The sequence below is a fragment of the Neovison vison genome, chromosome 6 (assembly GCF_020171115.1).
Source record: "Neovison vison isolate M4711 chromosome 6, ASM_NN_V1, whole genome shotgun sequence".
Taxonomy (NCBI): domain Eukaryota; kingdom Metazoa; phylum Chordata; class Mammalia; order Carnivora; family Mustelidae; genus Neogale; species Neogale vison.
The window spans coordinates 214,544,197-214,572,168 of NC_058096.1; the positions used below are offsets into that span (position 1 = coordinate 214,544,197).

Genomic DNA, 27,972 nt, shown 5'->3' on the forward strand with positions numbered 1-27,972 from the left:
TTTATTTTCTATCTGTTGATTGGAAATCTGGAGTAACCACAGGTTTGATTCTGGGAGAACCCGTAATCAGCATGGGGCCTGTAGTCAGCTGGAAAGGCTGTCAGGGTCTTGGGCTCAGACATCAGCCTCCCCTCCACCCCGCCTCACCCATCCCTGCGTGCCCACAGGTCCTGGCGCCCCCTGTTGGCTCTAGGAGAAGCTCGGACAGAGGAGATGACACGGTTTCATTCCCAGGAATCCGCAAAGTGAGGCGTGTAGGGTCTGGGTCACCGGGGTGCCACGCTCAACGGCTCCACGCGCAGCCAGAGTCCGCCCTCCGCGCGCAGGATCAGCTCCGGCTTCCTGCGCGGCTCCTCCTCGCCCGGCAGGACCCGGAAGCGCAGCAGCGTCAGCGCCAGGACCACCTTCATCTCGGTCATGGCGAACGTCTGCCCAATGCAGTTCCTGCGGGCACCAGTGGGGGCTCTGACTCGCCAGGGACCCCAGCAGGCCCCATGGTGCCCAGAACCTGGTCCCGCACCCTTTGCCCGGCCCGCAGGGATCCAGGAGGGGAGCAAACCATGCCTGGGACCCCCATGTGGGCTTGCCTATCGCCGAGCTTGGCTCGGACCCCAGCCCTGGACTCAGGCCAGCAGACGGGGGAAGGGGCGCGGCCCACACCGTGGACCCCTCCTTGGACCTGTCCTACCCCCACTTCCCAGACCCTTACCTCTAACCTCTGGAGGAGGGGAGAGAAGGAGAGCCATCCTCAATTTCCCCCTTTCCCGCCCCCCCCCCACAACCTTGTCTGGGATCTCAGTCCCAGACCCCTGCCCCACCACCCCATTCCCACCTTGGATGCCCCCTGAGCTCACCTGGGCCCCGCAGAGAAGGGAATAAAAGCCAAGGGTGACCTCTCCTTGATGTTTTCTGGGTCAAAGCGAAAGGGGTTGTATACCTAAGGGTGGAGAGAGGCAGGGCTGCTGGTTGAGGTTTCCCAGGACAGCAAGCTTGGGAGAGGCAGAACGTACGGTGGGGGGAAGTGATGTTTGATTTGCCAGGTCAGAACCCTGCGCCCTCCCCTAGGTTCCCCTAGGAGAATTGACAAGGAGGAGGGTGTGCTCTGGGTTTGGAAGGGGAGGCAGCACCTCAGGGTCTGGCCACACAGATGGGTTGTGGTGGGTCCCAAAAATACTAATGAGGCAGGTAACACCTGTGGGAGACAAGGAGCCAGTCAGGAAGAGTTTCCCCCTGCCTGATGGGCCCCTCTTCCTGCCCAGGAGGCTCCTTCCCCCTGAGGTTGTGGGCACCTTTGGGGATGACCCGGCCATCTGGGAGCACAATGTCCTGGCTACAGCAGCGGGAGATGACTGTGACTGAGGGATGCAACCGCAGACTCTCCTTGATGCACATGGTCAGGAAGGGCAACTGGGTCATGTCGTCCCTAAGGAAGCACCCCCAACAATTATCCACGCAGCAAAAATATGCCCCCATGAGATCCTCTCTCCCTATACCAAAATAAATTCCAGGTGGATCAAATATCTCCAAACTCACTGAGTTCTGTACATTAAACATATACAGCTTTTGATATGTCAACCACACCTCAATAAAGGGGTTTTTTAAAAGAAAAAAGAAAAACAGCATCACAGAAGTAGAGGGAAAATTTAGCTGGGTGTTTCTAGAAGGTTTTCTGAACAAAACACAATACTCAAAAGCCAACCATAAAAAGGTTTAAAAATTTGCATAAGAATTACATACTGTTTATTGTGAGAGAACAAAATCAAAAGCCGAACAAGTAAGAAACAACCAAAACACAGCCAAAGTTCTATCGTGGTATTAGAGATACTAGCTAGTGCAATTAGACAAGAGCAAAAAGGACAGTTAATGCAATCTGAAAAGTGGGGGTAAATGTGTCATTTTTGGCAGATAGTGATTCTATGCTTAGAAAACACAAGAGAACACACCAGAAAATTTTATAAACATTGAAGATAAAGTAGGGGGTTGGATTCTTTTTCTCTGATCCCCTTCAAATGGTGTGGTGATTTCAATTTTTAACAGCTGATATTGTTAAGTAGTTCAAACTGGAAAACTATAAAACACTCCCCTCTGACTCAACACCATTCATTTCCCATTCTCACAGTTTGCCTACGTTCTTATTTTTTATTTGTCCTTTCAGAGTTACTTTTTGCATTAAAAAATTTTTAGAGTAGCATACTATATATTACGCACACTGCTCTGTATTTTTTCATTCAACAGTAGAGCAATCTCCTCTTGTATACTTCCTAAGATTTGTGTCAAGAATAAAGGCAGCCTTGGGACACCTGGGTGGCTCAATCGTTAACCATCTGTCTTCAACTCGAGTCATGATCCCAGGATCATGGGATCCAGTCTTGCACTAGGCTCCCTGCTCAGTGGGGAGCCGGCTTCTCCTCTGCCTGCCTCTCCCTCTTCCCCTGCTTGTGTTCTCTCTCAGTGTCTCTCTCTCTCTCTGACAAATAAATAAATAAAATCTAAAAAAAAAAAAGAATAAGGGCATCCATATTCTGGAATTATAAAATAATTTCCCACAGTTTCCTCTAGAACTTTTAAGACACTTTTATTTTTTATTTCAAATATTTGCTTCCATTTTGATGTTATCTGTTACAAGACATGAGGATCAGGTTGAATGAAATTTTCTCTGGGTAGCTCCCCAGTTATTCCAAGAGCTTTTTAAAAAAGATTTAATATGGGACTCCATACTTAGCATTTACTATGTCCACTGGATACAAAATTCATATGTATATTAAAAAATTAGTTTTCCATGTTGAAATAATAATCAATTAGAAAAGATAAAGGAAAGGATTGATGATGATGATGATGATGATGATGATATAAATACCTGGATTAAGCTTAGCCCCCCAAAAAATATAGAGATTGAAATCTGTATGTTCCAATGAATTTTTAAACTTCTCTTAATACAAATAGAAGATATGAGTCTTCATATCTTAACCCTAAGATACAGAAGTATCTTAATTTAACAAAATATGGGTTAATTTAACAAAATATGCATAAGATACTTGATTTTAAAATTTAGATTTTATTAAAAGACTAAAGAGTATTCAGATATCCAGAAATGGGAGTATTCCTGCCACAATCTAGGATGGTATGTGTTCAAATCATGAAGTAATCCATTTCTACAAGTCAATCATATATTCACCTCAACCAATAAAATATATTCAGTTCAAGTGAAAATCTACCAGATGTCTTTAGGAACTTGATAACCTTACTCTAAAACATTTCTGGAAGGATAAAAGATCATGAAGAATAAGGTCAATTTAAAAGGAAAAGGTTAGGGGGCACTTGGGTGGTTGGTTGAGCATCTAGCTCTTGATTTCAGCTCATGTCAGGATTTCAGGTTGTGGGGTCAAGCCCCATGTCAGGCTCCACACTTAGCACAGAGTCTGCTTAAGGCTCCCTCTCCCTCAACCCCTCCCCAACTCTCAAATAAATAAATAAATGTTTAAAAATAATAAAAATAAAGATGAAGGGGTGACTGGGTGGCTCAGTCAATTAAGCATCTGCCTTCAGCTCAGGTCATGATCCCAGGGTCGGAGGATCAAGCCCCAAGTCGGGCTCCTTGCTCAGTGGGGATTCTTCTTCTCTACCTGCCACTTCCCCTGCTTCTGCTCTCTCTCTCTTTCTCTCTCTCTCTCTCAAATAAACAAATAAAATATTTTTTAAATGTTTAATAAAAAATAAAAATGAAAGATTAAGGAAGAGAAACTCACTCTGCCAGACATTAAGACTTACCACAAAGATGCAGTGATGAAACAAACAAACACACAGTGTGGCTCTGCTGCAAGAACAGGAAAGGAGACTCATGCAACAGAGAATGTGAGTAAGTGAAGCCTTACCATCTGGTAAGGGAAGCCCACAAAACGCTATAATAAGGACAGACAGTGGGGCTGTGAAAGAAAGTTTAGACAAATGTGTCTCCATAAAAATTAATCAAAAGTGCTCCCTCAAAAGTCAAAAGGCTATTTTTTGCAACACAAGACAGAAAAGAATTATTTTTAAGTGAGTCATTATAAGTAAATATGAAAAAAGAGAAAAACTCAGAGAAACAACAAAAAAGGTGAGTACCACTCACATGAAGTGAAAGACAAATGGCTCATCAACGTGCACAGAAGAAGGGCCTGAATAGACATTTTTAAAAGAGGACACATGGATGGCCAACAGATACATGAAAATGTGCTCAAAATCACTAATTATCAGAGAAATGCAAATCAAAACTACATTGAGATTTCATCTCACACCTCACAGCTGTTAGAATAGCTATTATCAGAAACACGAGAGATAATAAATGCCTATGAGGTTGTGGAGAAATGAAGTTTCCTCAAAAAAATTAAAAAGCAGAACCACCACACTATCCAGCAAATCTCACCTCTGGGTAGTCATCCAAAGAAGATGAAAACTCTAACTCAGAAAGTGTACTGACTATGATACTGTAGGTAATCACACTGTATTGCATATTTGGAAGTTGCTAAGAGAATAGGTCTTAAAAGTTCACGTGACAAGAAAAAAATTCCATAATTACATATGGTGACAAATTTTAGCTAGAATAATTGTGGTGATCATATGCAATATATACAAATATCAACTCATTTGTTGTATACCTAAAAGTAATAGAATGTATGTCCATTATACCTCAATATTTTAAAAAATTGGGGGAGTAGCCCCCCAAAATGTGCAAAAGATGTTAAGACTCTTAATTTAGAGAAACATTCCTAAAAAGAGGAAATATGGAAAATTGGCTAAGATTTAAAATTCAATACAGGGGCGCCTGGGTGGCTCAGTTGGCAAGGCAACTGCCTTCAGCTCAGGTCATGATCCTGGAGTCCCAAGATCAAGTCCCACATTGGGCTCCCTGCTTGGTGGGGAGTCTGTTTCTCCCTCTGACCCTTCCCCTTCTCACACTCTCTCTTTCCCTCTCTCATTCCCTCTCTCAAATAAATAAATAAAATCTTTAAAAATAAAAAAAATAAAATTCAATAGGATAATAACAAAGGTAAAGGTATGAGAAAGCTGGCATCATCAACTTCAGTGGACAGGAACAGATTTGCAGTAGCTACTAAAATGATAAAAACTTGGACTGTCTTTGACTCAGCAATTGCCCTTCCGGAAATTTGCACTGGAGAGACATTCACATGTGTAAGCATGGGTCAGTGTTCACAGATGTTGACTACCCCATATTTATTTTATGAAAAGATTAGACACAATCCAGGTATCCATCAATGGGGGAGGTTTGGATAAATTATGGTAAAGCCATATGGTAGAATATTACACAGCAATCAGAAAGGAGGAACTAGTGCTCTGACGTCCTCTCACACACTGCAGGCTGAAACGTAAATCAGTGCAGGGACTCTGGAAGGCAATTCAATGTCCAATATAATTGAGAATACTAACATGAGAGACCTCATAATGGGGTGAACCAAGTAAACTATGGGCAGCTATGCAGAACACAGAAAGAGCGAGCCATAAGACACATGTTGCGTGAATGGAACAAGTCACAAACTCTATGTATATGGAAATGCAAAATGTGTTAAGGACAAAAAGATGAGAGAGAGAGAGAGAGATGACAGATAGAAATGATAGAGAGATATACAGATGTATAGATAGACAGTTATGGAAAGACACATGATAAATCAATGAATCTAGACATCCCTGGGGAGAGAGAAGGAGGTTCAACGGCAGGGGAGGATGTCAATGAAAACTGTAGTCTCCTTTATGTCTCAGGGCAAGAACTTGTTCTCATCATTGTTTTTGTAATTCAAAACTCTTTTCCAACAGTTGTGTTTTGAGGAAATGAAAAGATCTCAAAGACTCTTTGCTAATGTGTAGGCCTTAATTCCCATTGGTGGGGGGAGGGAGATAGTTTTCCTGTAGGTATAAGGATAGTCATCTTCTGAAAGGACACACAGGAAATCATTAACAGGAGTTACTCCTACGGTGAGGATTAAGAAAAACTTCATTTCTATTATAAACCTTCTCTTTCTTTTAAGGATTTATTAATTTATTTGAGGGGGAGAGGGAGGCAGGGAGAGAGAGAGAATCTTAAGCACATTTCATTCTTAGCGTGGAGCCGGACACAGGGCTTAATCTCACAACCCCAAGACCATGACCTGAGTGAAAATCCAGAGTTGGACATTTAACCGACTGAGCAACCAGGTGCCCTGATTATAAATTCTCTTTTTATATACATTTTTTTTACCAAGTATATAGTTTTTTTTTAATCTTGGTTGAAACAGCATAAAAGTGTTTCTCTATTATACCTCACAGGGCTGCTATGCTGAGTGAAGGCATGGCATGGAAAATGCTACCTACAAGATGCCTGTCCAGTCCAATGCCTGCTCTACATCCCCAAGACCCTGGCCTGACCCAGGCCTCAAAATCCCCTCCCCGGTCCCCATGCTACAGCTTGTCCTCTCCAGTATGTTCTCACACTAGCCCTAGAAAGATCTTCCTGATACCCAGATCTGACCTGTTCTCCTCCTGCTCAAATCATCCCCGCAGTTCCCTCATTGCCCTTGGGTTAACAATTGAGGCTAATGACATTGATTCTAAAGTCTCCCACAACCAGTCTCTGCTACCATTCCCCAGCCATGTCACCTCACCATGAGTCAGTGTCTCTTTCTCTTTTTATTTCTCTCTCCCCCTATGTCTCTGCCTGTCTGCCTCTCTTTCTTTTTCTCTTCTCCCTCCTTCGTTTTCTCCTTCTCTGTCTCTCCCTTTCTCCCTCCTTCCCCCTCTCTTCTCCCTTTCCCTCTTCCCTTCCTCTACTCCTCTTCACTTTGCCCACTCTGTCTTCTTGAACTAACTGCACCCTAACTACACCCAAATATCTACCAATCGTCACTCAGGGTCCCAGCAAAGGCGCTCTCTCTACCCTTAGACTTGCCTCTCATACTGTCCACCACCCTAGTCCAGCCTATGTGGACCAGGAGTGTCCTGACCTGAGACAATTCTCCCACAAGTCTGGAGCTCTTGGAAGACAAGGGCCAGGGCTGGTCCTTCTTGGGTCTCCAGCACACAGAATAAGCTAGGATGAATTGGAGAAGGTACAGAATTGGAAATGGAAAGGTAGTGCGGCAGTGTTCTCTGAATGGAGGCTGAATGGATGAAGGTGCTGGTATTCCTGGACAAGAATTGAATGATTTTAAAACCACGTATCCCCTATGAATCCTGAACTGAACAATATGGAAGGAATTAGAAGGCAAGAGGAAAGCAAACATTTAAGGAGTGAAGATTTTAAGGACAAAAAAATTGATTTAAGAGAGAAAAGTAAGAGGATGGAATGGAAGTTCACTTAATGAAAATGTACTAAGTGGCATCATCGGCCTTCAGACATTGTCACTCTTCTGTCAGCAGCCCAAATCTTTCTCAATTTCCCCTGCTCTCCAGACTGGGCACAGACACTGACTCTGAGCTTTGCTTCTATTCTCACTAAGCAATAATGACAGAATTAACCAAAAGATCCTTCCCCTTCCCCAGCTGGGGAGCAAAGCCAAAGAGAGGCTCAGGAACAAACCATGATGTCCTGCACTCACCATTCAATCTCTTGAGGCTCACGGTCCCTCAGGAGCTCTTGCACCTCCTGCCGACAGCGCTCCTGGTATTCTGGGTGCTTTGCAAGGTTGTACAGGACCCAGGAGAGGCCACTGGCTGTGGTGTCATGGCCTGAGAAGCAGCCAGACAGGCTTGGGTCTCTGGGCTTGTTCAGCACCAGAAGGTGGACAGCGCCTTTAATTAAGGCCCCCAGGGAGGATGGGGAGGGGTGGGCTGGTCCAGGGCCCACCTACCAAGTTCCTGGGATTGGACAGACCCCTGCCAGACCCCTGCCCCACTCCCCCATAGTCCCACACTGGGATGCTCACCCTCAAACATGAAGGTGTCAGCCTCTGCTCGGATGTCCTCATCTGACAATTGTTTTCCATCTTCATCCTGAAGAGAAATAAGACACGCCCACACACACACACCAAATCACATCAGCTCTGAGAGCTCCTGAGCCTAACCTGAGACAACCTCTGAACCTCCACCATCCATCCAGAGATCCAAGCCCACCCTGCATTCTTACACCTCCTTTGTTCACTATCACCAGAGACCCCACACCACAGCCCTCCTCCCAGGCCTCTTTACCCCGTCCTTTTTCCCTCATGGGAGGAATCGATGATTCATGAATATTTTCATGTTTCTAGATGATGAAAACTTTCTGGGAAAAAAGTTATCGGCAGGGGCGCCTGGGTGGCTCAGTGGTTAAAGCCTCTGCCTTCGGCTCAGGTCATGATCCCAGGGTCCTGGAATCAAGCCTCACATCGGGCTCTCTGCTCAGCAGGGAGCCTGCCTCCTTCTCCTCTCTCTCTCTGCCTATCTCTCTGCCTACCTGTGATCTGTCTGTCAAATTAAAAAAAAAAAAAAGTTACCGGCAACCTGGATTTCAGGAGATTGAATGACAACTTCCCTTGGAAGTTTGGAGATTGAGCATTGCTCCAGAGACATTTGCTCACATTCTAGGATAGTAAATCCAGAGATTTCTCATCTACCCTGGCAATAAGCCAACAGAACCTACAGACATTTCCTTCTCAGTGAAGAGGACTTGCTTATACTTTATTTATTTTATTTTATTTTACTTTTTCAGCGTTCCAAGACTCATTGTTTATGCACCACACCCACTGCTCCATGCAACACGTTTCCTCCTCAATACCTACCGCCAGACTCACCCATCCCTCCACCGCCTCTCCTCCAAAACCTTCAGTTTGTTTCTCAGAGTCCACAGTCTCTCATGCTTCGTCTCCCCTTCCGATTTCCCCCAATCCACTTTTCCCTTCTTTCTCCTAATGTCCTCCCTGTTATTCCTTCTGCTCCACAAATAAGTGAAACCATATAATTGTCTCTCTCTGCTTGACTTATTTCACTCAGCATAATCTCTTCCTGTCCCATCCATGTTGCTACAGAAGTTGGGTATTCATCCTTTCTGATGGAGGCATAATACTCCATAGTGTATATGGACCACATCTTCCTTATCCATTCGTCCGTTGAAGGACATCTTGGTTCTTTCCACAGTTTGGCGACTGTGGCCATTGCTGCTATAAACATTGGGGTGCAGATGGCCCTTCTTTTCACTACATCTGTATCTTTGGAGTAAATACCCAGTAGTGACTTGCTCATACTTTAAAACTCTCTCTCTCTCTGTCTCTCCCTCTCACTCGCACTCACACACACACACGAAGAAGGGGCCGATGTGTCAGCAGTCCTTCATAAATTCCAGGATTAATAATGTAGGGTTACTGCTCCTGTGATGGAAGCATGGATGCATGTACACATACAAGCATCCTGTAGGTCTCAGAAGAATTTCAGAAAGAGGAACCATGCCTACAAAGTATCCTTTCTGTCCACTCGTACTTTTGTGAGCAATAAATGGACTTCTCTGATCTAGGGTTCTGGTATATAAATACACACACACACACACACACACACACACACACGAGCCTACCTTATTAAGTAGCGTAAAATCTCAGGCCTATCCCACTGTCAGACTTAACAGTCCACTGCAGGCTGCATTCCACATAGTCTTCTCTAAAACATATCACTAATCCATCCCTCCCTTCCTCAAGCAGCTTCCATGGCTCCCCATTGCCCTCTGATCAGGTATAAGCTCTTCAATCTGAAATTTGAAATCAAGGTCCATTCTACCTCTTATATTTAGATCCCAGAGACACACACCTTGGTCAGCAGGAGGACATCAATGAAGTCCAAAGTCTTGGTCTTGGCCTTGGCCTCGAGGAATTCATCAATACCCTGATCGGGGAGAGTGCGGCGTCGCTCCTGGATAACAGCATCTGTGAAGTTGTGCACCAGGCGGCAGGCTCTGCGGAAGCGCTGTCCATCTGGAGTGAGATAGTACAGGAAGTCTGTGTGCAGGAGGATCTGCTGATGCCGTTTTGCCACGAGGGCACTGAGCTCTAAGATGGCAGCAATATATTCACTAGGCTTCCTGCAGGATGAGGACATGAAGGGGGGAAACAACTTAGCTCACCTCAACACTGAGAAAAGCCTCCCACCTGAAGCTGGGAGCTACCTCCCATCAGAAAACTGAATATCAGAAGACATATTGTCCCACAGGTACGTGGTGGGGATGATCCAGGAGACTTAACTCTCCAGAACTTCTCTCCCTGATTCCCATTTCTGTGCATGCCCCAGGCACCCTATCCCAGCTGAGACATTATGCATTTCTCCTCTCTCTCCATACAGCTCAGACTTTACCTTCTTTATGGACCCAGGCCTCTCCCTACTCTTGCATTCAATTTCAATACCATCCACCATCTACACAGCAATTGGTCTTCCCTAGAGTCAGATGTCCAAGAACAGCTTTGACCATGACCCTCATTGAGTCACCGCCTTCCATGATATGGAATGGCACATGAATAAAGTTCATATGCTTTTGTCCGCATCTTGAAAGTCCTTAAGATACAGCCCCACCCAACTGCTCCACCCTCATTCCCAAGGTGGCTCCTCACTGTGGCACATGATTTGCTCATCGTGGCCCCTTGTCCTTTATCAAACATTTCTAACTACTTGAAAGCATCTCTTTTTCTCTTTCCCTTCCTTGTCCTTCAATGTCTACTTCTGATCCATCTCCTCCAGGAAGTCCTTTCTGATTGTGCTGATCAGTGTTCCCTTCCCCCATCTATGGCTTACGTTCCCATTCCCAGGGCAGAGACTCACTCCTGGCAATTGCTGTCAAAACTGAAGACACATTTCTGCAGACTGTCCAGGGTCATGAGGCTAATGTGTTCAAACATGTCCAGATGGTTGCTACCCTCTGACACCAGGCGCTTCCACTTGGCCTGGAAGAAAAGGAGGAAGAGCTGGGGCTGGAACCTGCCTCCCCTGAAGCCCTCCCCAACACCAGCCACCAAGATGGAATCCCCCAGACCCAGCCTCTTGGCCCCAGGCACCCATCCTCAAGGAGGACCAGGCCTGGGTAGAAGTCGAAACTGTTACTATTAAGGCCCCAGGCCTGGGAGTCCAGAGACCAGAGTTCAAATTCTGGCTCTGCCTCCCATACTCTATGTGCCCTTGGTCAATTCTTGCCCTCTCTGGTCGCCACATCCCAAAGCTTCAGTAACAGTTAAGATGACTTGCTCTGATGAATAATAAACCAGGTTGGAATCCCAGCTCCACTTATTAGCTCATGTGCTAGCTGTGTGAACATGGGCAAGCTCCCTAACCTCTCTGAACCTCATTTTTATCACTTACAATGGACAAGATTATCTCTACCTCATAAAGTTGTGAAAATCAAATGAGATACCATATGCTGTGGAATGTACACATGGATTCTGGTGTAGAGTAAGTTCTGAATAAATGTTGATTTTCATCATTTTAATTGTTATAAATTAAGAAAAGGTAGTCTGTTGATAGTCCTGGGGCCCTGAGTACCCCTGCACATTCTAGCTGGTATGCCAAAGAAGTGCAAGACCTTGATGTTCTTTACTTGAGCCATTTCTCAGAATTGTGTTTGCAGCAAACACCCTTAGTGATAAGGTAATATTTCCCTCTGGTCAAATGTCAGACTTCCTTCTAATTTCCTAAAAGTCATAGAGTCCCTAAACTTAGTACCCCTGCCCTGTCATGTGACATACTGCATTAACATTGAAGCCCACCTGTGTTGGCCTCATGGAACTTGGTGACTTAGAGAAAAAAATGCAATCAAGAAGCATGTGTGCTTAGTGCAGCACATTCTGTCTTCTGACAGAATCCACAAAATGATACCAATCTCACTCCTCAGCTTGCAAGTATGAAAAAAATCCCAGGCACTTTGCAAAACCCCAACCTTCTTTTCTTCACTTCCCTATAGCCACACCTTCTGCAATGTGATTTTTCAGCAATTTCCATTAAGAGGTGGAGTCTTTTTCACTACCTTTTGATTCTATGCTGGTCTTTTGTCTTGCTTTGATCAACAGACCATGGTGAAAACAATGAAGTGATCTTCCCAAACCTAGATCTCAAGAGGCATTGAAACTTCCTCTCAGCCTCTTGGGACCCTGCCTCAGCCATGTGAACAAATCTGAGATGCCTTCTGGAAGGAGAGAATCACATTAAAGAAAGTTCAGTTGTCTGAGCTGAGACCATCCTAGATCAACCTGCAGCCAGCCACGCCCCAAACATGTGAATGCCCAGATCTGCAATGTATATACCTGACCCACCGCTAGTCAAAGGTGTAACCTTTGACTAAGGATGTGACCCCATCCATGTCCAGAAGACCCTGACAACTAACTCATAGACTTGTTAGCACTAATAAACCCTCATTGTTTGAAAACACTGATTTTGAAAGTGGTTCATTATTAATTCAGTAATAACTAATGTATGATGTTCATGACATTCACCTGTGTCTCAGGTTCCAAGGCTTCTTTGCAAGGGAAACATAAAAACTTCCAAAAACCTTCCAAGAACCTACTGTGTGCCAAGAACATGAACATATTACATTATCTTTCCCACCCTGCAATGTGGGGACCATTACTCCCATTTTACAGCTGAGAAAATTGAGACTCAGAGAGGAAGAGCAATGGCCCCAAGGTAATCTAGAAGAGCCAGTATTCCAGACAAGATGTCACAGAGCCCCCATCACCACCAAGACTTCAGCTGGGACCTTGGGTTCAAGAGACTCACATGCATGACATTCGCACTGCCATTGAAAATCTTCACATAGGGCTTCAGGATGTTGAAGTGGAAGGCAGGTGTCAGCATGCGGCGGTGGCTGCCCCACTTGTCACCAGCACTCAACAGGAGCCCATCCCCTAGTAGAAACAACAATGAGGAGTAGGCAAGGGCAGTGCCTTCTTTTGGCCCCCGAGGTTGTCCCCAGTCCCCTTTACCCACAGTTACTCACCCAGCCAGGGTTTCATAAAGTTGTAGAAGACCATGTCCTTGGGTGCGATGGCAGCTGACATGAAGGAGGACCATCAGGGTTCATAAGAGGGGAAGGGGAAGTGCTTTGGTTTGGGGGGATAGAAGCTGCCACCAGGGGTCTCCATACCCCCTCCAAGCCCAGCACAGCAGGAATGGAAACAAGGGCAGAGGAAACAGAGAAAAGTGGGGAGGTGAGGGGAGACCAGACCAGGCTGCAGCACAGAGCAGAACAAAGGCAGAGCCTGCAGACATAACCCCATGTACTTAGATGTACCCTAACATGGCACAAAACACCCCAGCATAAATTGACATGGCTCCTACCTGGTCCAATGTGTTCAAAACACCCAAACACAAGTCAGCACTCCACAAAATGCCTTTACAGAGTCCTAGGACACCTCATCTGTCCCAGAACCCCGGACATCTCCTGCAACAACTGACATGGCCCACCATGTGTTAACACATCCTAACATGAAACATTGTGCATAACACACATTGACAGGATGCAATGTGCTCTGACATGGACCCAAAGTCAACTTGATACAACATCAACATGTCCTTCAGACAGCCTCAGACAAGACTTAAATATGACCCCACTAATGTCACAGCTGTGGACTAAGTATGACACAGACATATCCTAAGACAGGCTCTGGACAAGACTCACAGAAAGCCTCAGCATTTCTCAGAAGAATTCTGGGTCACGGACCTCAGACAAACCCCAGACATGGCCCAGACATGACCAACAGGAGAACCGGACATCTCAAATGGCATCTCGGACAAAAACCAGACAGAACCCACACATGTCTCAAATATCCTTGGCCACAGTCAAGCCCCAGACATAACAAAGGGCACCTTCACTGGATAGCAGGTATAATATACCAGGCAGGTATAACCAAGTGTAATGTACACCAGCTGTAACCAGAAGGCAGGTGGAAACATAAATGTCACTAGACATGGTCATACAGCACAAACTGCATAATCACACCCTAGGCATGAGCACACATGACTGTGGGTCTGGCCGGTGGGGGTGCAGGTGAGACAGAGACAGAGGCATCTCTGCCAAAGCCCCTCCTATCTGCAACTGGGTCACCAGCTAAGCTGGAAGCAGCACAGAGACCTCAGCAGTGAGTAAGCCATGGTCATGGTGTGTCTACCTGGAGCAAAGAGCACGGGCTTGATGCAGGTGGGGTGGAAGATGCGGATCACCGCATTCCAGGGACCCACCCACCAGCAGCACACATCCCCATAGGTGCTTGCCAGGTCCTGTGTGTACAGCAGCCCTTCCTCTGAGCTCTGAATCTGAAGAGGAACAAAGAGGACCCAGTTCATACTCTTTCTAGGTGGCCATAGGATAGAAGTACGTGCAGGACAAAGACCCAGACCTGAACCCCATGAATACCCTTCGGCAGCCCAGCCTCCTCCTGGGATCCCTCCTCAGTCCATCCATATGACAACTGGGGTCCCTTGGTTACAAGAACAAAAGGAGTCTTCCCCTGGCTTCTATTCTATCCCCAATTTCCAGATAAGAGAACTGAGGTTCTGAAGAATGAAGTTACTTGCCTAAAATTTCCCAGGTACTAAGTGCATTCCAGAGATCTAAGCCCAGGTCTGTCTGAATGCAGAGTCTCCATTCTTAGCCACGGAATTGCTTTGCGCCCCAAAAGAATAGCTCTGGGAACCTGTGCTTGCCAAGACTAGACAACCAGATCCACAGTGATTAGATGAAAAATTGGGACACTTAGGTGGTTCAGTCAGTTGAGCATCTGTCTTTGGCTCAGGTCATGATCCTGGGGTACTGGGATTGAGTCCCACATCAGGCTCTCTGCTCAGCAGGGAGTTTGCTTCTCCCTCTCTCCCTCCTTCTCACCTCCCACCTGCTCATGCATTCTCTCTCTCTCTCAAATAAATAAATAAAATGTATTAATTAATTAAAAGTCGATCCTGGGATGGAGGCCAGGAAAATGAAAGGGAATTCTTCAACTTTTCCTGTAAATGTTCGGAATACGGTCACTTTTCCACAGGGCTTGAGATTCTGGGACTCATCTTTACAAGAATGAGAGTGAAGCTATCACAGTGGGAAACAACAACAGCAACAAGAAAATGAAGACAGATTTTGATGATGTTGTTTGAGACCTTGATCCAGCCATACCTGAAGACAGCATCCCTGGATTTCACTGTAAATAGGTGTCCTTTCTTTGATTGGACCACATAGGATTGAGTTTCTACCACTCACAACTGAAAGAGACTCTGGCATCCAGAGAGAACAGGGGGCCTTCCCAGAGTCAACCAGAATTCGGGTGTTAAAAAGCCAGGATCTCTGTGAGATGCTGCTCATTTCCCTGCTCAGTCTGGTCTGTCTGGAGGTAGAGGAAGCAGAAGACAAGGAAGGGAGCCAGGCTGGAGTGGGCTCTCCTCAGGGAGGTTCCTGGGGCCTGGTGCAGGAGGGCAATGAACTTGCAGTGGACAAGCTGTAGGCTAGGGTGGAAGGAACCAATCCACCAGAATGTCTATGGATGTCACAGAAATAGCAGCCCAGGTACTCCACCAGGTGACAACCCGCATTGCTCTGGCCATGGGGATGGGTGAGAGTGAGATCAGGCCCAGCAGGGGACCTCAGATGCTATCAGTGTCCGCTGCATCACTCCACCCTGTCCTTTAAAAAGATTTTTGGTCTTGGGCACCTGGATGGCTCAGTGGCTAAAGCCTCTGCCTTCAGCTCAGATCATGATCTCAGGGTCCTGGGTTCAAAGCCCGCATCAGACTCTCTGCTCAGCAGAGAGCCTGCTTCCCCTCTCTGTCTCTGTCTCCCTACTTATGACCTCTCTCTCTGTCAAATAAATCAATAAAATCTTTAAAAAAAAAAAAGATTTTTGGTCTTTTCCCAGACCCAGGTCCAGTAACTCCTCCTCCAGGAAGTCTCCCAGCCTGCCCTAGCAGAGGCCTTGATTCTCCTCTGGGCTGCCACAGCTATCTCCCTCTGGCCAATTCCTTACCTCATCAGTTAGGGAATCTCTCTGTCTAGATCCATCTCTTCAAGATTGGAGTTTCCTCCTGAACAGAGCCTTGGATTGAACAGTGGAGGGAGGAGAGGGAGAGAACGGGGTTGGCAAATACCAGAAGGGAAGAGGAGCGTGGCTGAGAGAGAAGAGGGGAGGAGGGCCCAGGGACCTGCAGGGGCTGCAGGGAAGCTTGGAGATGGAGAGGTTGGAAGCCCTGGGTTATGTCAAAGCACCCACCACCACAAGCTCCACATGAGTACCTGAGATGCTGGTGACACTCCGGACCATGTCGGGGTGGCACAAAACGACCAGGGGCCAGATAGGACCCATCCACAACTTGTACCCCTGGGTGTAGGTGGCCACATGCTGACTTATGACCCTCAAACCCTGCTCCGTGGGGGGGGCCTACAAGGAAACAGGGGCCGTCACCTCCCCAGAAGGAGCCACAGCAGGTGTCCCTGCAGCCTCTACAGTGGACAGAGTGTCCAGATTCTGCATGGATGGACAGAACCTCTGCCTTCCCTCTGGGGACAGGAGGGTCCTAAAGGCCTCTCCATGTCCCAAGGCTGCAACCCAGGTCACAAGGAGAAGAGACACACTCTCTGCCCACAGAGAATCTGACCATGGCTTGAGAAGTGAGATTCTTCTTCTGGGAGTGATTCCAACCTCAGCAAGGTTCCCATGGGAGAGGTTTGTGGTCAGCAGGGTGGCCTCAGGACTTATACCGGGGCTCATTCCCACACCCTGTCATGTCCTGGCCAATCCACATACCCCCAGCTCCCACACGGTGAAGACATTCCAGCCCCTGAAAGAACCCAAGGGACAGATGTATCTCTGTTCATCACTCAGGAGGGTTGCTCCCACTTTTGAGTACCTACTGCCTGACCAGGCTGTGCATAGAGCATCCTGTCTATCTATCTCTTTATCTATATATCGCCCCTGAACTTACGAACTCTGATCAGTTGTGCCCTTTACGAATGAGGAAACCAGGCCATATCCCCCAAATGGAGAACTGGGGGCATGGTTAACTCCTAGAGATGCATTCTCTTCAGTCCCTCTCCATCCCTCCAGGATACCCCATCCTGGCCTGACAAATACTCTCAGGTGCTACAGACAGGTGAACAGAAAGCATTTTCACCTTTCTGACGGCAACCTGCTCCCCCAGGAACCCTGCGGCAATTATGAGATTGGTCCAGAGAGGGAGAGTGACTCAGCTGAGCTCACACAGCAAGAGGACCTAGAGAAGAGTGACCCAGACCAGCCTCCATGGCCAAGCCCTGGAGGGGGGAGTAGAAACAGTAAATTGATAATGTTCCTGCTATGCCAGGGTTTCTTAAGAACATTCTAAGACCCAGAATCTCAGGCAACCTTCACAATGTGTCCCAGAATGTCCCATTCCAACCTAAGCGATAAGCAGTAAAATCACAGGAAATCCTTCCTCCAGCCATGGTCCTCATCCTGAGCAGTGGATGCGAGCGGCTAACTGCTCATCCACGGCTCATCATGGCCTTGACCATGGCAGGTGATTGCAAATTTACCGCCTATGTCATCAAACACTTAGAGTGTCTGTTGTATGTCAGCCCCTGGGCTGGGCATTCAGGTGTCTGCTCCCCAGAGCAACTACCTAGTTAGATAGGTGGAAGATAAGTAATTGGACAATTAACTCTAATTAAGCATAGCAGACCCATACCAAAAGTCAACATCTGGGGTGCAGGAGAGGAGTCAAAGAAAGCTTGTGCAAGGGGAAGTGAGCAGTTAACTTTATTCAGGTTGGGTAATGGGCCCATTGGGACATCTTTGCAGGGAAGAGGAAGCTGCCCTGTGAAGGGGTATGGGTGGGAAGCTAGACCTCTGTGGGTCAGGGTGGTGAGGTCATAGCTAATACCTGTAGGCAAGTGAGCAGACACAAGGAAATGGGCCAGGCAGGGGGTGGACACCCCTCCCCCCGTACAGCACCCTTGAAAACGTGTCCAAGTTACCTATGAGCCCTGTGAGCCCCAGGGGACTGTGCCTGTGCAGCCTGCCATGGGAGCCCTTCAGATGGACATTAATGTAGGAAAGAGAGGCAGGAAGTGGATGAAATGGGAGAAAGTTGGGAGGGCAAAGATATGCAAATGGCCTGGGATGGCAGAGTAGAAGAATGAGTGAGTAAAGAGGAACTCCACTAGCCTCCCAACTTCTTCCCTGGCCCAGACTCCAGCCCAAGCCCTGATCCCCATTCCAGATCCTTCAAGAACTCCAACCTCCCTGACCCCCCAGACCCGTCTCCCACCCACACTCACCAGGCCCAGGTGACCCCAGAACCAGTTGCGCCTCGGAGGCTGCGGGAAACACCTGAGACGGCAGCAGATGTCATGCAGTCGGTAGCTCCAGGTCAGGATGCGGGCCAGCAGCCAGGCGGCCCCAGCCAGCAGCAGGAGGTGCCACGGGGAGGCTGCCAGCTGCCCCAGTCCCAGCCAGGACAGGCTCAGCTGTGACATCCTGGGACAGAGGGAATAGAGGGTGAGTTCCTGAGACCCAGGAATGGGTCAGAAAGGTGAGCTCCCCGGACTGCTCACAAACAGACCCAGAATGAGAGGGACAGGGACAGGATGGGAGAGACAGGAAGGGGCAGAGAAAGTGAACACTGGGAACTGGGCAAACTGTGTGGGGCGGGGTGGGGGGGTGCGTTGCCAAAGGGGGAAGAGAATCAGAAGAATTCCAGAGGAAGAGGTAGAGTGAGAGGGAGAAAAAGGGAAACAGAGACAGAGTGAAAGATAGTTAACCTCCCACTGGTAGCCCTCTTACCCAAGGACAGCTGCTCCCTGGATTCAGCCCCACCTGGGGCAGCATCCTTCCCCACCCTCCACCCAGGGCCAGGATACCCAGCCTTGTACCTTCAGTCAGGAGCAGCTTAGCCACACAACCTCCTCTCTCTCCTCTCCTCTCCTCTGGGCAAGTCTTTGCCTCTGGCCCCTGACCTAGGGGACAACACTGCCAGGGGCCAGGCTAAGCCAGCCAATCCCGCCTGTCTGCTTTCCTCCTCCCCACCTGGCAGTGGCCCAAATGGTGGGTGGGGGAGGGGGACTTCAGTGTTATCAAGAGAGTTTGGGTGCTGGATCCTCAGAACTCAATGTGCCTCCCACGTGGGGTAGGGGGTGAGTTGGGGGATGGGCAAAGGTGACACTGGGTGCCCAAGTTAACAGCCACCCCTGCCCTTTCAAAGTTGGGGTGCAGCAGGTAAAAACTTGAACTTGTGAGTTCAGGTGTCATGGGAACAGGATTAGGCCAAATCTTGAGAGTTCAGGTGTCATGGGAACAGGATCAGGCCCAAAACTTATCTGGGGCTCCCCTCCATACGCTTGAGTCAGGAGGGTGGCCTGCACTAGTTTTTAGCACAGAACCAGGAAGCCTCTGGCCTCTGGACTGCACACCCTGGCAGGAGTTCAATCCTGCCTCCAAGCAGCCCAGAGCCTGGGCTGAGACATGACTGCTGGGGCAGGAACAAAGGAACCGGCCTGGCTGGGGATTACCTGCATCAGATTCAGGGGCTCAGGGGCCCAGAGAGAAGGGTGCACCTGGGGGTGAGGAGGTAAGGCTGCAGGGCATCAGGGGCCAGGAGACAGTGTGGCCAGACAAAGGAAGCAGAGCTGGGAGACCCTGCGCGGAGTTCTGCCCCATCCTGGCTGTGACTGTGAGCTGTGCCAGCACCCTTGGACTCAGTCTTACCATCTGGAAAATGGAGGGTGGTCCGAGGAGGGCCTGAGATTAGGACAGAAGATAGTTCCACAGAAAGATGGAAAGGATCAGAACGCTCCAAAAAGACAGGCTGAAGAGAAAGGATTGACTCTAGTATTTGTGCGGCTGTGTGCCAACACTCCAATAAAGTAAACCTACTCTTGCAGAAGACTGTATGTTAAGTGTGCCTACTGTGTGCTGGGTACCTCAAAAAGTATGCCTACAGTGTGTTGGAAACTCTACATGAACTGTGCTTACTATGTGTCAGGTACACTATATAAGTGCTCCCACTGTGTGCCAGGTACTCTCCACAAATCCTATGTATGCCCGGTGGTCAACCTAAAGCATGCCTACTGTGCGCTGGGTACCCTCCCTCAGGCATGTCTCCAAGTGCTGGGAGCTCTAAGTAAAGCACATTTTCCATGTGCTAGGTACTTTATGTAAAGCGCACCTACTGTGTACTGGGTGTTCTACGTAAAATATACCTACTGTGTGCCAGATGCCCTCATAAAGCACACCTACTATGTGTCAGGTGGTTTACAGAAAGTGAGCCTACTCTGTGCAAAATACTTTACATAAAACATGCCTATTGTGAGCCAGGTACTCTACACAAAGTGTTCCTGCGATTTGCTGTGTACTTTACATAAATCTGACTACAGTATGACAGGTGTTCTATATAAAGCATACCTACTGAGTGCCAGACATACTACATAAAGAGTGCCTACTGGGGTATGTACTAGGGGCTCCACATAAAGCATGTCCACTGAGCGCCAGGTACTGCGTCCAAAATGTTCCTTTAGTGTGCCAGGTGCGCTACATAAAGTAATCCTACTGTGTGCCAGATGATCTGCCTATGAGCTAATGCTTCACCCTGTCCTCAGCTTCTGAGCCAGTGCCCTGAATCAGGAAGAGAGACCCAGGAGGTGACGTCCACAGGAGGGAGGTAACCTATTTAACAGCAGAGAAAACTGAGGCTCAGAGAGGGCAAGCCTCTAGCCCAAGTTGCAGAGCTGGAAGGAAGCCAGGTCTGTCATATCCCCCAAGCCCAAGCCTTTCCCCTCTGCCATGCTGCTCCACCCTGTTCATAAGGCCCTATGAATCCAGGGACATTTACATGGTGGAATCTCAGGCAATGAGGTGACCCAGAAGGAGAATCCTTAAGACACTCCCATTGCCCAGTAGATTATCCTCTCACATCCAGGATGCATCAGTCAATGGAACCAGTGCTCCCCTCTGGGCTCCTTCCTTGGTCTTGTCCAGAACTGTCTATGGGGTGCTCTTAGGTGAGAGAGGACATGAGGGATTGGGGCTCCTGGCAAAGCTACTGAGCAAAGAATGGGGAAAGAGTCCTCTTGACACTGGTAGGTTGCTGGTGATGTCCCAAACTCTCCCCTACCTCACTCCCATGGGCCAGGAGTTCAGGCGACTAAAGCCTGAACTAAAGCCCTCAGTGGAGTGGGTTGCAACACCCCCACCTGCCTGCTTTTTCTTCCTCTCCATGGAGGCAGAGCAGACTACCCCTGCTGGCAGGTCCATCCACAGAGGGGTCAGGGGGCATGGCCAGAGTATGCTAATCCAGGCAGAATCCTGGACACACAAGAGAAAGAGCCCTCAAAGCCCAGAGGGGCTCCGCTCACTGTGGACCTACTGTGTGCCAGTAGTGAACGGGCAGTTACAGCAGGAATGGCATTTGCCCACATGAGCCATGATCTTGTTTTAAGCCCTGTAGATCTATTCACCACTTTCCCCCACTCATTTTACAGATGACAAAGCTGAGGCTGAAAGCTCTTTGAGTGATTGATTCGCCCGAAGTCCTACAGCTGGTGGAGCCTGGCTGTGCACCAGGCAGCCGCACTTCACCCTGGGTTCCCTGAACCACCAGATAGAGCTTCCTTGCATCTGCACGTGGACATTTCATTAGCACCACCTCCTAAAGTAGCAGGAATAATTTTAAAAGACAGTGCACGTAAGTGTGGTGCATAAACAATGGATCTTGCAACACTGAAAAAATATAAATTAAATTTTTAAAAAATAGTGCAATAAAACACATAGGACAGAGGAAGGGCTTAGTAAATGCCAGTCACAGTTATTGCTTTTGTTGTTGCTGTGTAATTATCCAACGGCCCTGCAATATCTCATTCATGAGTTTGTTGTTTTGGGGTTTTGTTTGTTTGTTTGTTTGTTTTTACAGAAGAGGAACCGGAGGTTCAGACAGGGGAAGCAACTTGCTCCAGCCCCACAGCTAATTAGGTAAATATGGTAGTACAGGTGACAGCAAAGCCTTGCACACAGTCAGTGCTCATTGACTATCTGGGAAGGAAAGAAAGGTTTGCAGCCATGTACTCAAGGTGGTCCTCAGACCTCCACCATAGGGATCACCTGAAAGCTGGTAGGAAATTCAGAATCCTGCACTCCTACCCAGAAGTATTGACTCCAAACTGCGTCTAAGTAGATCCTCCGGAAAACTGTGTACATGTCTTCGAGTTTTCAGAAACGTTGCTTTAAGACAAATTGCAGGGAAAGTGGGGAAAGAGGAGAAAGGCTTCATTTCTCTGATTCCCAGGGTTGGCTTTTTTTTTCTCAGTTTTAAAATAAGGAGAAAAATCTAAATCTCCAGGGGCTGCCCACACAAACATAAGTTTTTGAACATCTCTTCTGTGTTGAGCGTATTTTAGACACTTGAGAGGCTGCCGTGAGCACAATGGACCCAGTCCCTGTTGTCAAGGGGCTCACATCTTGTGGAGATAAGGACAGTGATCAAACAGATGATCAAGAACATATCACATAAGTGATGTGCCAGGGGTCGGGGTCCCCTTGTGCCAGGCAGGAGGGTGAACAGAGATCTGAAGGAAGGAGGCAAGTCACCAAGGGCAAGTATGATGTAAAAGATACTAATGCCACACAAAAAGGCAAGTGGATTCTTGATCTTTTGACACTGGGGCTAAGAGCACAACAGGTAAGATCACACAACTGACCAAAGTCAAGGTAGGCAGCAAAATCTGGCCTCATATTGAAGCCCTATGTAGGTGTTGAACCAAGGACTAAAACCCCAACAGGTCTCTGCAGTATCACAAAGGCAGAGTCTATCAGACCAGGGTTCCCCCTGATTCCCAAGGCAGAAAGCCTCAGGTGGGGTCTTTCTACTCTGAGCCAGAGGAGGCTAGAGCATCCCCACTGTTTCTCACCCAACAAAGAATGTCTCAGCTGCTAAATCACCTGGTTTGGCTTATGGAATATCCCCCAGCCAGTGTTGGAGGGACGGCAGTCACACCCAGAGCCAGGAAGTGGGCAAGTGTGTGTCAGACCAGAGATAGCAGCCGCTCTGTGAGTTGCCAGTTTTGGGAACAGCCTGCCAGCCCTCTGAGCCTCAGTCTTCATGTCTGTAAAGTGGGCTTGGAAAAAAAACATTGTGTAGCATTGCAAGCATTCTATCAGACATTTCAGAGAAAGGAGAAGTACATTTCAAACTGATATGCGAGGCACCTGGGTGGCTCAGCGGGTTAAGCCTCTACCTTCGGCTTGAGTCATGATCTCAGGGTCCTGGGACCAAGCCCCACATGGGGTCTCTGCTTAGCAGGGAGCCTGCTTCCCCCTCTCTCTCTGCCTGCCTCTCTGCCTACTTGTGATCTCTGTCTGTCAAATAAACAAATACTACTAATAATAAATCTTTTAAAAAAGTGATATGTGAAAGAAATTTTGCCGTTTGTGACAACGTGGATGGATGGATGGACCTTGTTGAGGTCATTGTGCTCAGTGAAATAAGCCTGATGGAAAAAGACAAATATCACATGATCTCACTTATATGGAATCTTTAAAAGATAAGTGAACTCGCAGAAACAGGGGACGTATTGATGGTTACCAGAGGCGGGGTATACGGAGCGGGTGAAATGGGTGAAGGGGGCGATAAGGTACAAACTTCCATCAGTGAAATAAGTCAGCCCTAGGGATACAACGTATAGGTAGCTTCCTGACTATAATTAAGAACACTGCATTGTATATTTGAAAGTTGCTGAGAGTAAATCTTTAATGTTTCATCTCTAGGGGTACCTGGGTGGCTTCATTTGTTGAGCATTGGACAGTTTGGGCTCAGGTGATCTCATGGGTCTGGGATCAGGCTCTGGACTTCGCAAGGAATCTGTTTCTCTTCCTCACCCTCTCCCTCTCCCCCTCTCTTGCTCGCTCTCTTTGTGAAATAAATAAATAATCGGAGCTCTGGGTGGGCTACTGACTCTTAATTTTGGCTTGGGTCATGATCTTGAGGTCATGAGATTTCCAGCCCTTTATCAGTCTCTGTGCTCAGCACAAAGTTTCTTGTCCCTCTCCCTCTGCTCCTCCCAGCACTTTTGTTCTCTCTCTCTCAAATAAATAAGTAAATAAATATCTCTAAAATAAATAAATAAGTATCCTTTTAAAAGTTCTCATCAGCAAAATAAATCAAGTAGCTAAGTGTGACGAAGGATGTTAACCAGACTTATTGTGGTAATCAATTCCCAATATACACAAATATTAAATCATGGGTACATCTGAACTAATATAATGTTACATGTCAATGTAATAATGTATAAATGTGATTTATATCTCAATAAAAAATTGACATATGAGTAATGATCCCATGCACATGGGTCTGTGTGTGCACATGTTTGCATACACATTGAAAAAATTCCACAAGAATCCTCACATCACAGTGGACTTGGAGGAAGTAGAATTGGAGTCTTCATCCTTTTAACTTTCTACTTGTCTCTAATGCTTTTTGTCTTTCACACTGTGCTGCTATAATCTTTATCATTAAAACACCAATTTTAAAAGAAATCAAGATTTGGCACATTAAGGGTGAGGGGGGCAGCACGTTGTTGGTGCACAAAACAGAGAAGCCGTTTTTCTTTTGTGTCGCCATGAAGACACACGTCCCAAGGGTGAATCTGGGGTTTAGAGCAAGCATGCAGTCTGCCTGGTGGCCGGGGTCCCTCTTTTCCTTTCCTTAGCCATTGGGAAGGAACAGTTCTGGATTCAGCACAACAGAGTTCAGATCCCAGCTCTGCTCCTCACTGGCTGTGTGACCTTGGTCAGGTCGCTTGCCCTCTGTGAGCTTCGTGTCCTCCTCAGTAAAGTGGAGAGGGGGACTTATACCTCCCAGGTAGTTCATTCTCCAACAACAAACTGTACTTAAGCAACCTGTCTGTACCTAGGCATGGTGCTAGGACCCGAGACCTGGAAAGAACAAGACAGATGGGGTGTCTGGATGGTGGTGCTCATGTCTGATGGGAGAAGCCAACAGGAAATAAGACCAAGTCAAATGGAGGTGGTAATGAAGAAAATTAACAGAGCGAGATATGCTTGCAAGTGACGAAGGGAAAATCAGGGAGGGCTGTCCTGTGGAGATGACCTTTGAGCAGAAACCTGAATGACATGGAGGAGTGAACAGCAAATAAACACCACTCCCCACCCCTAAAACCACACCAGGACTGTAAAGAGCCAGCACAGAGTGGGGTAATCAAATGTCCTAAAAACTGTGTCAATCTTATTTCCTTCCTCAGACATGCTGAGAAAAACAAAGACAGTGAGGCAATTTCACTCAGAACTAGTCCTGCAGGGGACCCATGGTGATGATATCTGGCCCAACACTCAAGCTGGAAATAGTTGCTACATTTCAGTTACCATAATAAAGATCAGGAAACCCAACCAGCCCCTGGAGCATGGCAAGGGTCAGATCCATAAGCTGGAGCTGTCAGCTTCTTGACAGAAGTACCAGGAAAGCAAAGGAGCTGGCTTTGGAAAAATAAGGCTGAGAGGAAACCAGGAAAGTCCTGAGACCCCACAAGAGTTGATATCAACTTCCCCTGGACAGGAGTCTTGGAATGTTTGAAGAGTAGTCAGACCACCCCCACCACTCAAGGAGGTGGGTTGCTGTCAACAGAGATCATCCCTGTGGAGTCTAAAAGGGAATTTTGCATACAACAGCCAATGGAAGAGGACCCCAAGAACATCACAATAAAAGCAGTATAGCTTTCAAAGAAAGAGGCAGGATTTCACCCTCCCCCCATTCTGATGTCTGCTTAGCCAGCAGGCAAGGGGGTCACCATGGTGCAGAGGAGCTGAGTAAACCACCATCTGGGGAGGCATTTGGAGCAGACACCCACCCTGGTCAAGACCCAGGGCTACAGTAGGAGTCTTTGGCCACCTACCTGCCGCCTCTTTGGGTCAAGTAAGGAAATAGTGTTGGGTCAGTGGCAGGCACCTGCAGGCAATTGGAGAATATTAGAAAAATGACATCCATCATCTGCCAAAGGAGAGAATTTGCATGACAGCACCTTCCATGACTGCAAAGCCCTCTAGATTCCAGGAATAGCTAGGTACTCCCTGGACCCATGGACCTGGGGGTGATGGCAGCTTTCAGCTCTTGGTACCCTCAGGACACTGAACTAGCCCTGATGGGAAATTTCTCTTGGTCCTGCCCATAGCTTTGCAAAGGGCTCCTTCTTACACACACGCTTAGGGATGCCTGCATGGCCCAGTCATTTGAGCTTCTGACTCTTGGTTTCAGCTTAGGTCATGATCTCAGGGTCCTGGGATGAGCCTGCCTTGGGCTCCACGCTCGGTGTGGAGTCTGCTTGGGTTCTCTCTTTCTGCCTGCCCCCACCACCCTGTGCATTTTTTCTCTGTCTCTCACAAATAAATAAATCTTGGCGGGGGGGAACCTCACCCTTATTTAGTCATCTAAGGTCCCTGCCAGTAACAGGGTTTAGTAACTTTAAGACACACACGGTCACACACTTACACACACACAGTCACAAACACCTATGCACCCACACATGCACACAATTACACATCCACACACAAACACACATGCACACATATTCACATGCATACACCCAAGGACATGTATATATTCACATATACACTCACACATGTGTACACACAGTAGCACGAATGCACACACAGTCACACATACACTTACACCAGATACACAACACAGTCCCGCAGATGCACGCATATTGAACTAATGGAGACCTGAAACCTTAGAGTTTGTTGTCCCCAAACTGTCGAGCAGAGGGCACGACTGAGGTCAGTGAGAGCAGGCTAGCATCCTTGGAATTATAAACACAGGTGCAACCGAGTCCTGGGGACCCATGAGCTTCATGCCTTTCTTCCCCATCTCTCATTCGCTCATGGTCCTTAGCCTAAGCCTGTTTGTAGTTGGAGAAGAGATACGTAACACTCAAGTATAGATCACACTTTGAAGGGTGTGAAGGAAAGAAACGGTGCGTCAGTGGGAAAGTGGATCGATGGAAGGGACGTTTTAAGACTGATGAAATAACAGCATTATTTGTATTCCAATGAGAGTTATCCAATAGAGTTCAGGTTCCATGATCAATATACAAAAATCTATATAGGACATATTCTACATAGACTTTAGAACATAGAAATTCAATTTCCATATTCCAGGGGTCAGCAAACCATAGTCCATGGGCCCAATCTGGCCTGTGGTCTGTTTTTTATGGTCTACAAGCTAAGAAGTGGTTTTATATTTTAAGAGGATTCTAAAAGGAGAAGGAGCAAGAGAAGAAGGAGATCCTGAATGGAATGTACAAGACTAAAACATTTACTATATGATCCTTTACAGAACAAGTATGCCAAATCTGCTTATGGTAGCAATAAAATTGGAAAACAATTGGAAAAGATATTTTCATATACCATTTTTTAAAATATTATACGCCAGGGGCACCTGGGTGGCTCAGTGGGTTAAAGGCTCTGCGTTCGGCTCAGGTCATGATCCCAGGGTCCTGGGATCGAGCCCCACGTCGGGCTCTCTGTTCAGCGGGGAGCCTGCTTCCCTCTCTCTCTCTCTGCCTGCCTCTCTGTCTGCTTGTGATCTCCGTCTGTCAAATAAAAAAAATAATAATAATTTTTAAAAATATATATTATACGCCAGAGAAAGTGAAATACTCAAGGTATAAATCTAACAAAATATGTTCCAGATCTCAGAAGTGCAAAAAAAAAAAAAAAAACTAATGAAAGAAACCCAAGAAGACCCTAATTAATGGAGAGATAAACAATATTCATGGACTGGAAGACTCAGTATTATTAAGATATAAATTCTCTTCAAATTGATTTATAGATTTGAAGAAATCACAACCCCAATCCCAGAAGAACTTTTTATAAGAATAGATAAGCTGATTATAAAAATTTACATGAAGGGGCAACTGGGTGGCTCTGTGGGTTAAAGCCTCAGCCTTCCACTCAGGAAGAGGATTAGCCCTACATCAGACTCTCTGCTCCAACGGGAACCTGCTTCCTCCTCTCTGCCTGCCTCTCTGCCTACTTGTGATCTCTGTCT

At 47.1% G+C, this 27,972-nt stretch overlaps 1 protein-coding gene across 4 annotated transcripts; it reads right to left on the bottom strand.

The window, feature by feature from the left end:
• LOC122909642 (cytochrome P450 4F3) lies at positions 1-27,345 on the bottom strand. 4 transcript variants are annotated; one of them, XM_044254026.1, is made up of 14 exons: positions 27,330-27,345; positions 25,820-25,872; positions 18,203-18,401; positions 14,076-14,220; positions 12,905-12,958; positions 12,685-12,812; positions 10,741-10,862; positions 9,739-10,009; positions 7,893-7,959; positions 7,566-7,695; positions 1,290-1,423; positions 1,128-1,192; positions 855-937; positions 1-444 (listed from the first exon to the last, which is right to left on the bottom strand). In XM_044254026.1, the coding sequence occupies exons 1-14, from the start codon at positions 27,330-27,332 to the stop codon at positions 267-269; spliced, it is 1,632 nt and encodes a 543-aa protein (XP_044109961.1). In that variant the 5' UTR covers positions 27,333-27,345; the 3' UTR covers positions 1-266. The 4 variants fall into 4 exon arrangements, with proteins under 4 accessions (XP_044109961.1, XP_044109960.1, XP_044109962.1 ...); XM_044254025.1 differs by lacking the exon at positions 14,076-14,220 and adding an exon at positions 16,181-16,325; XM_044254027.1 differs by lacking the exons at positions 14,076-14,220; positions 25,820-25,872; positions 27,330-27,345 and adding exons at positions 16,181-16,325; positions 18,797-18,901.
• Between the last annotated feature and the right edge of the window lie 627 nt (positions 27,346-27,972).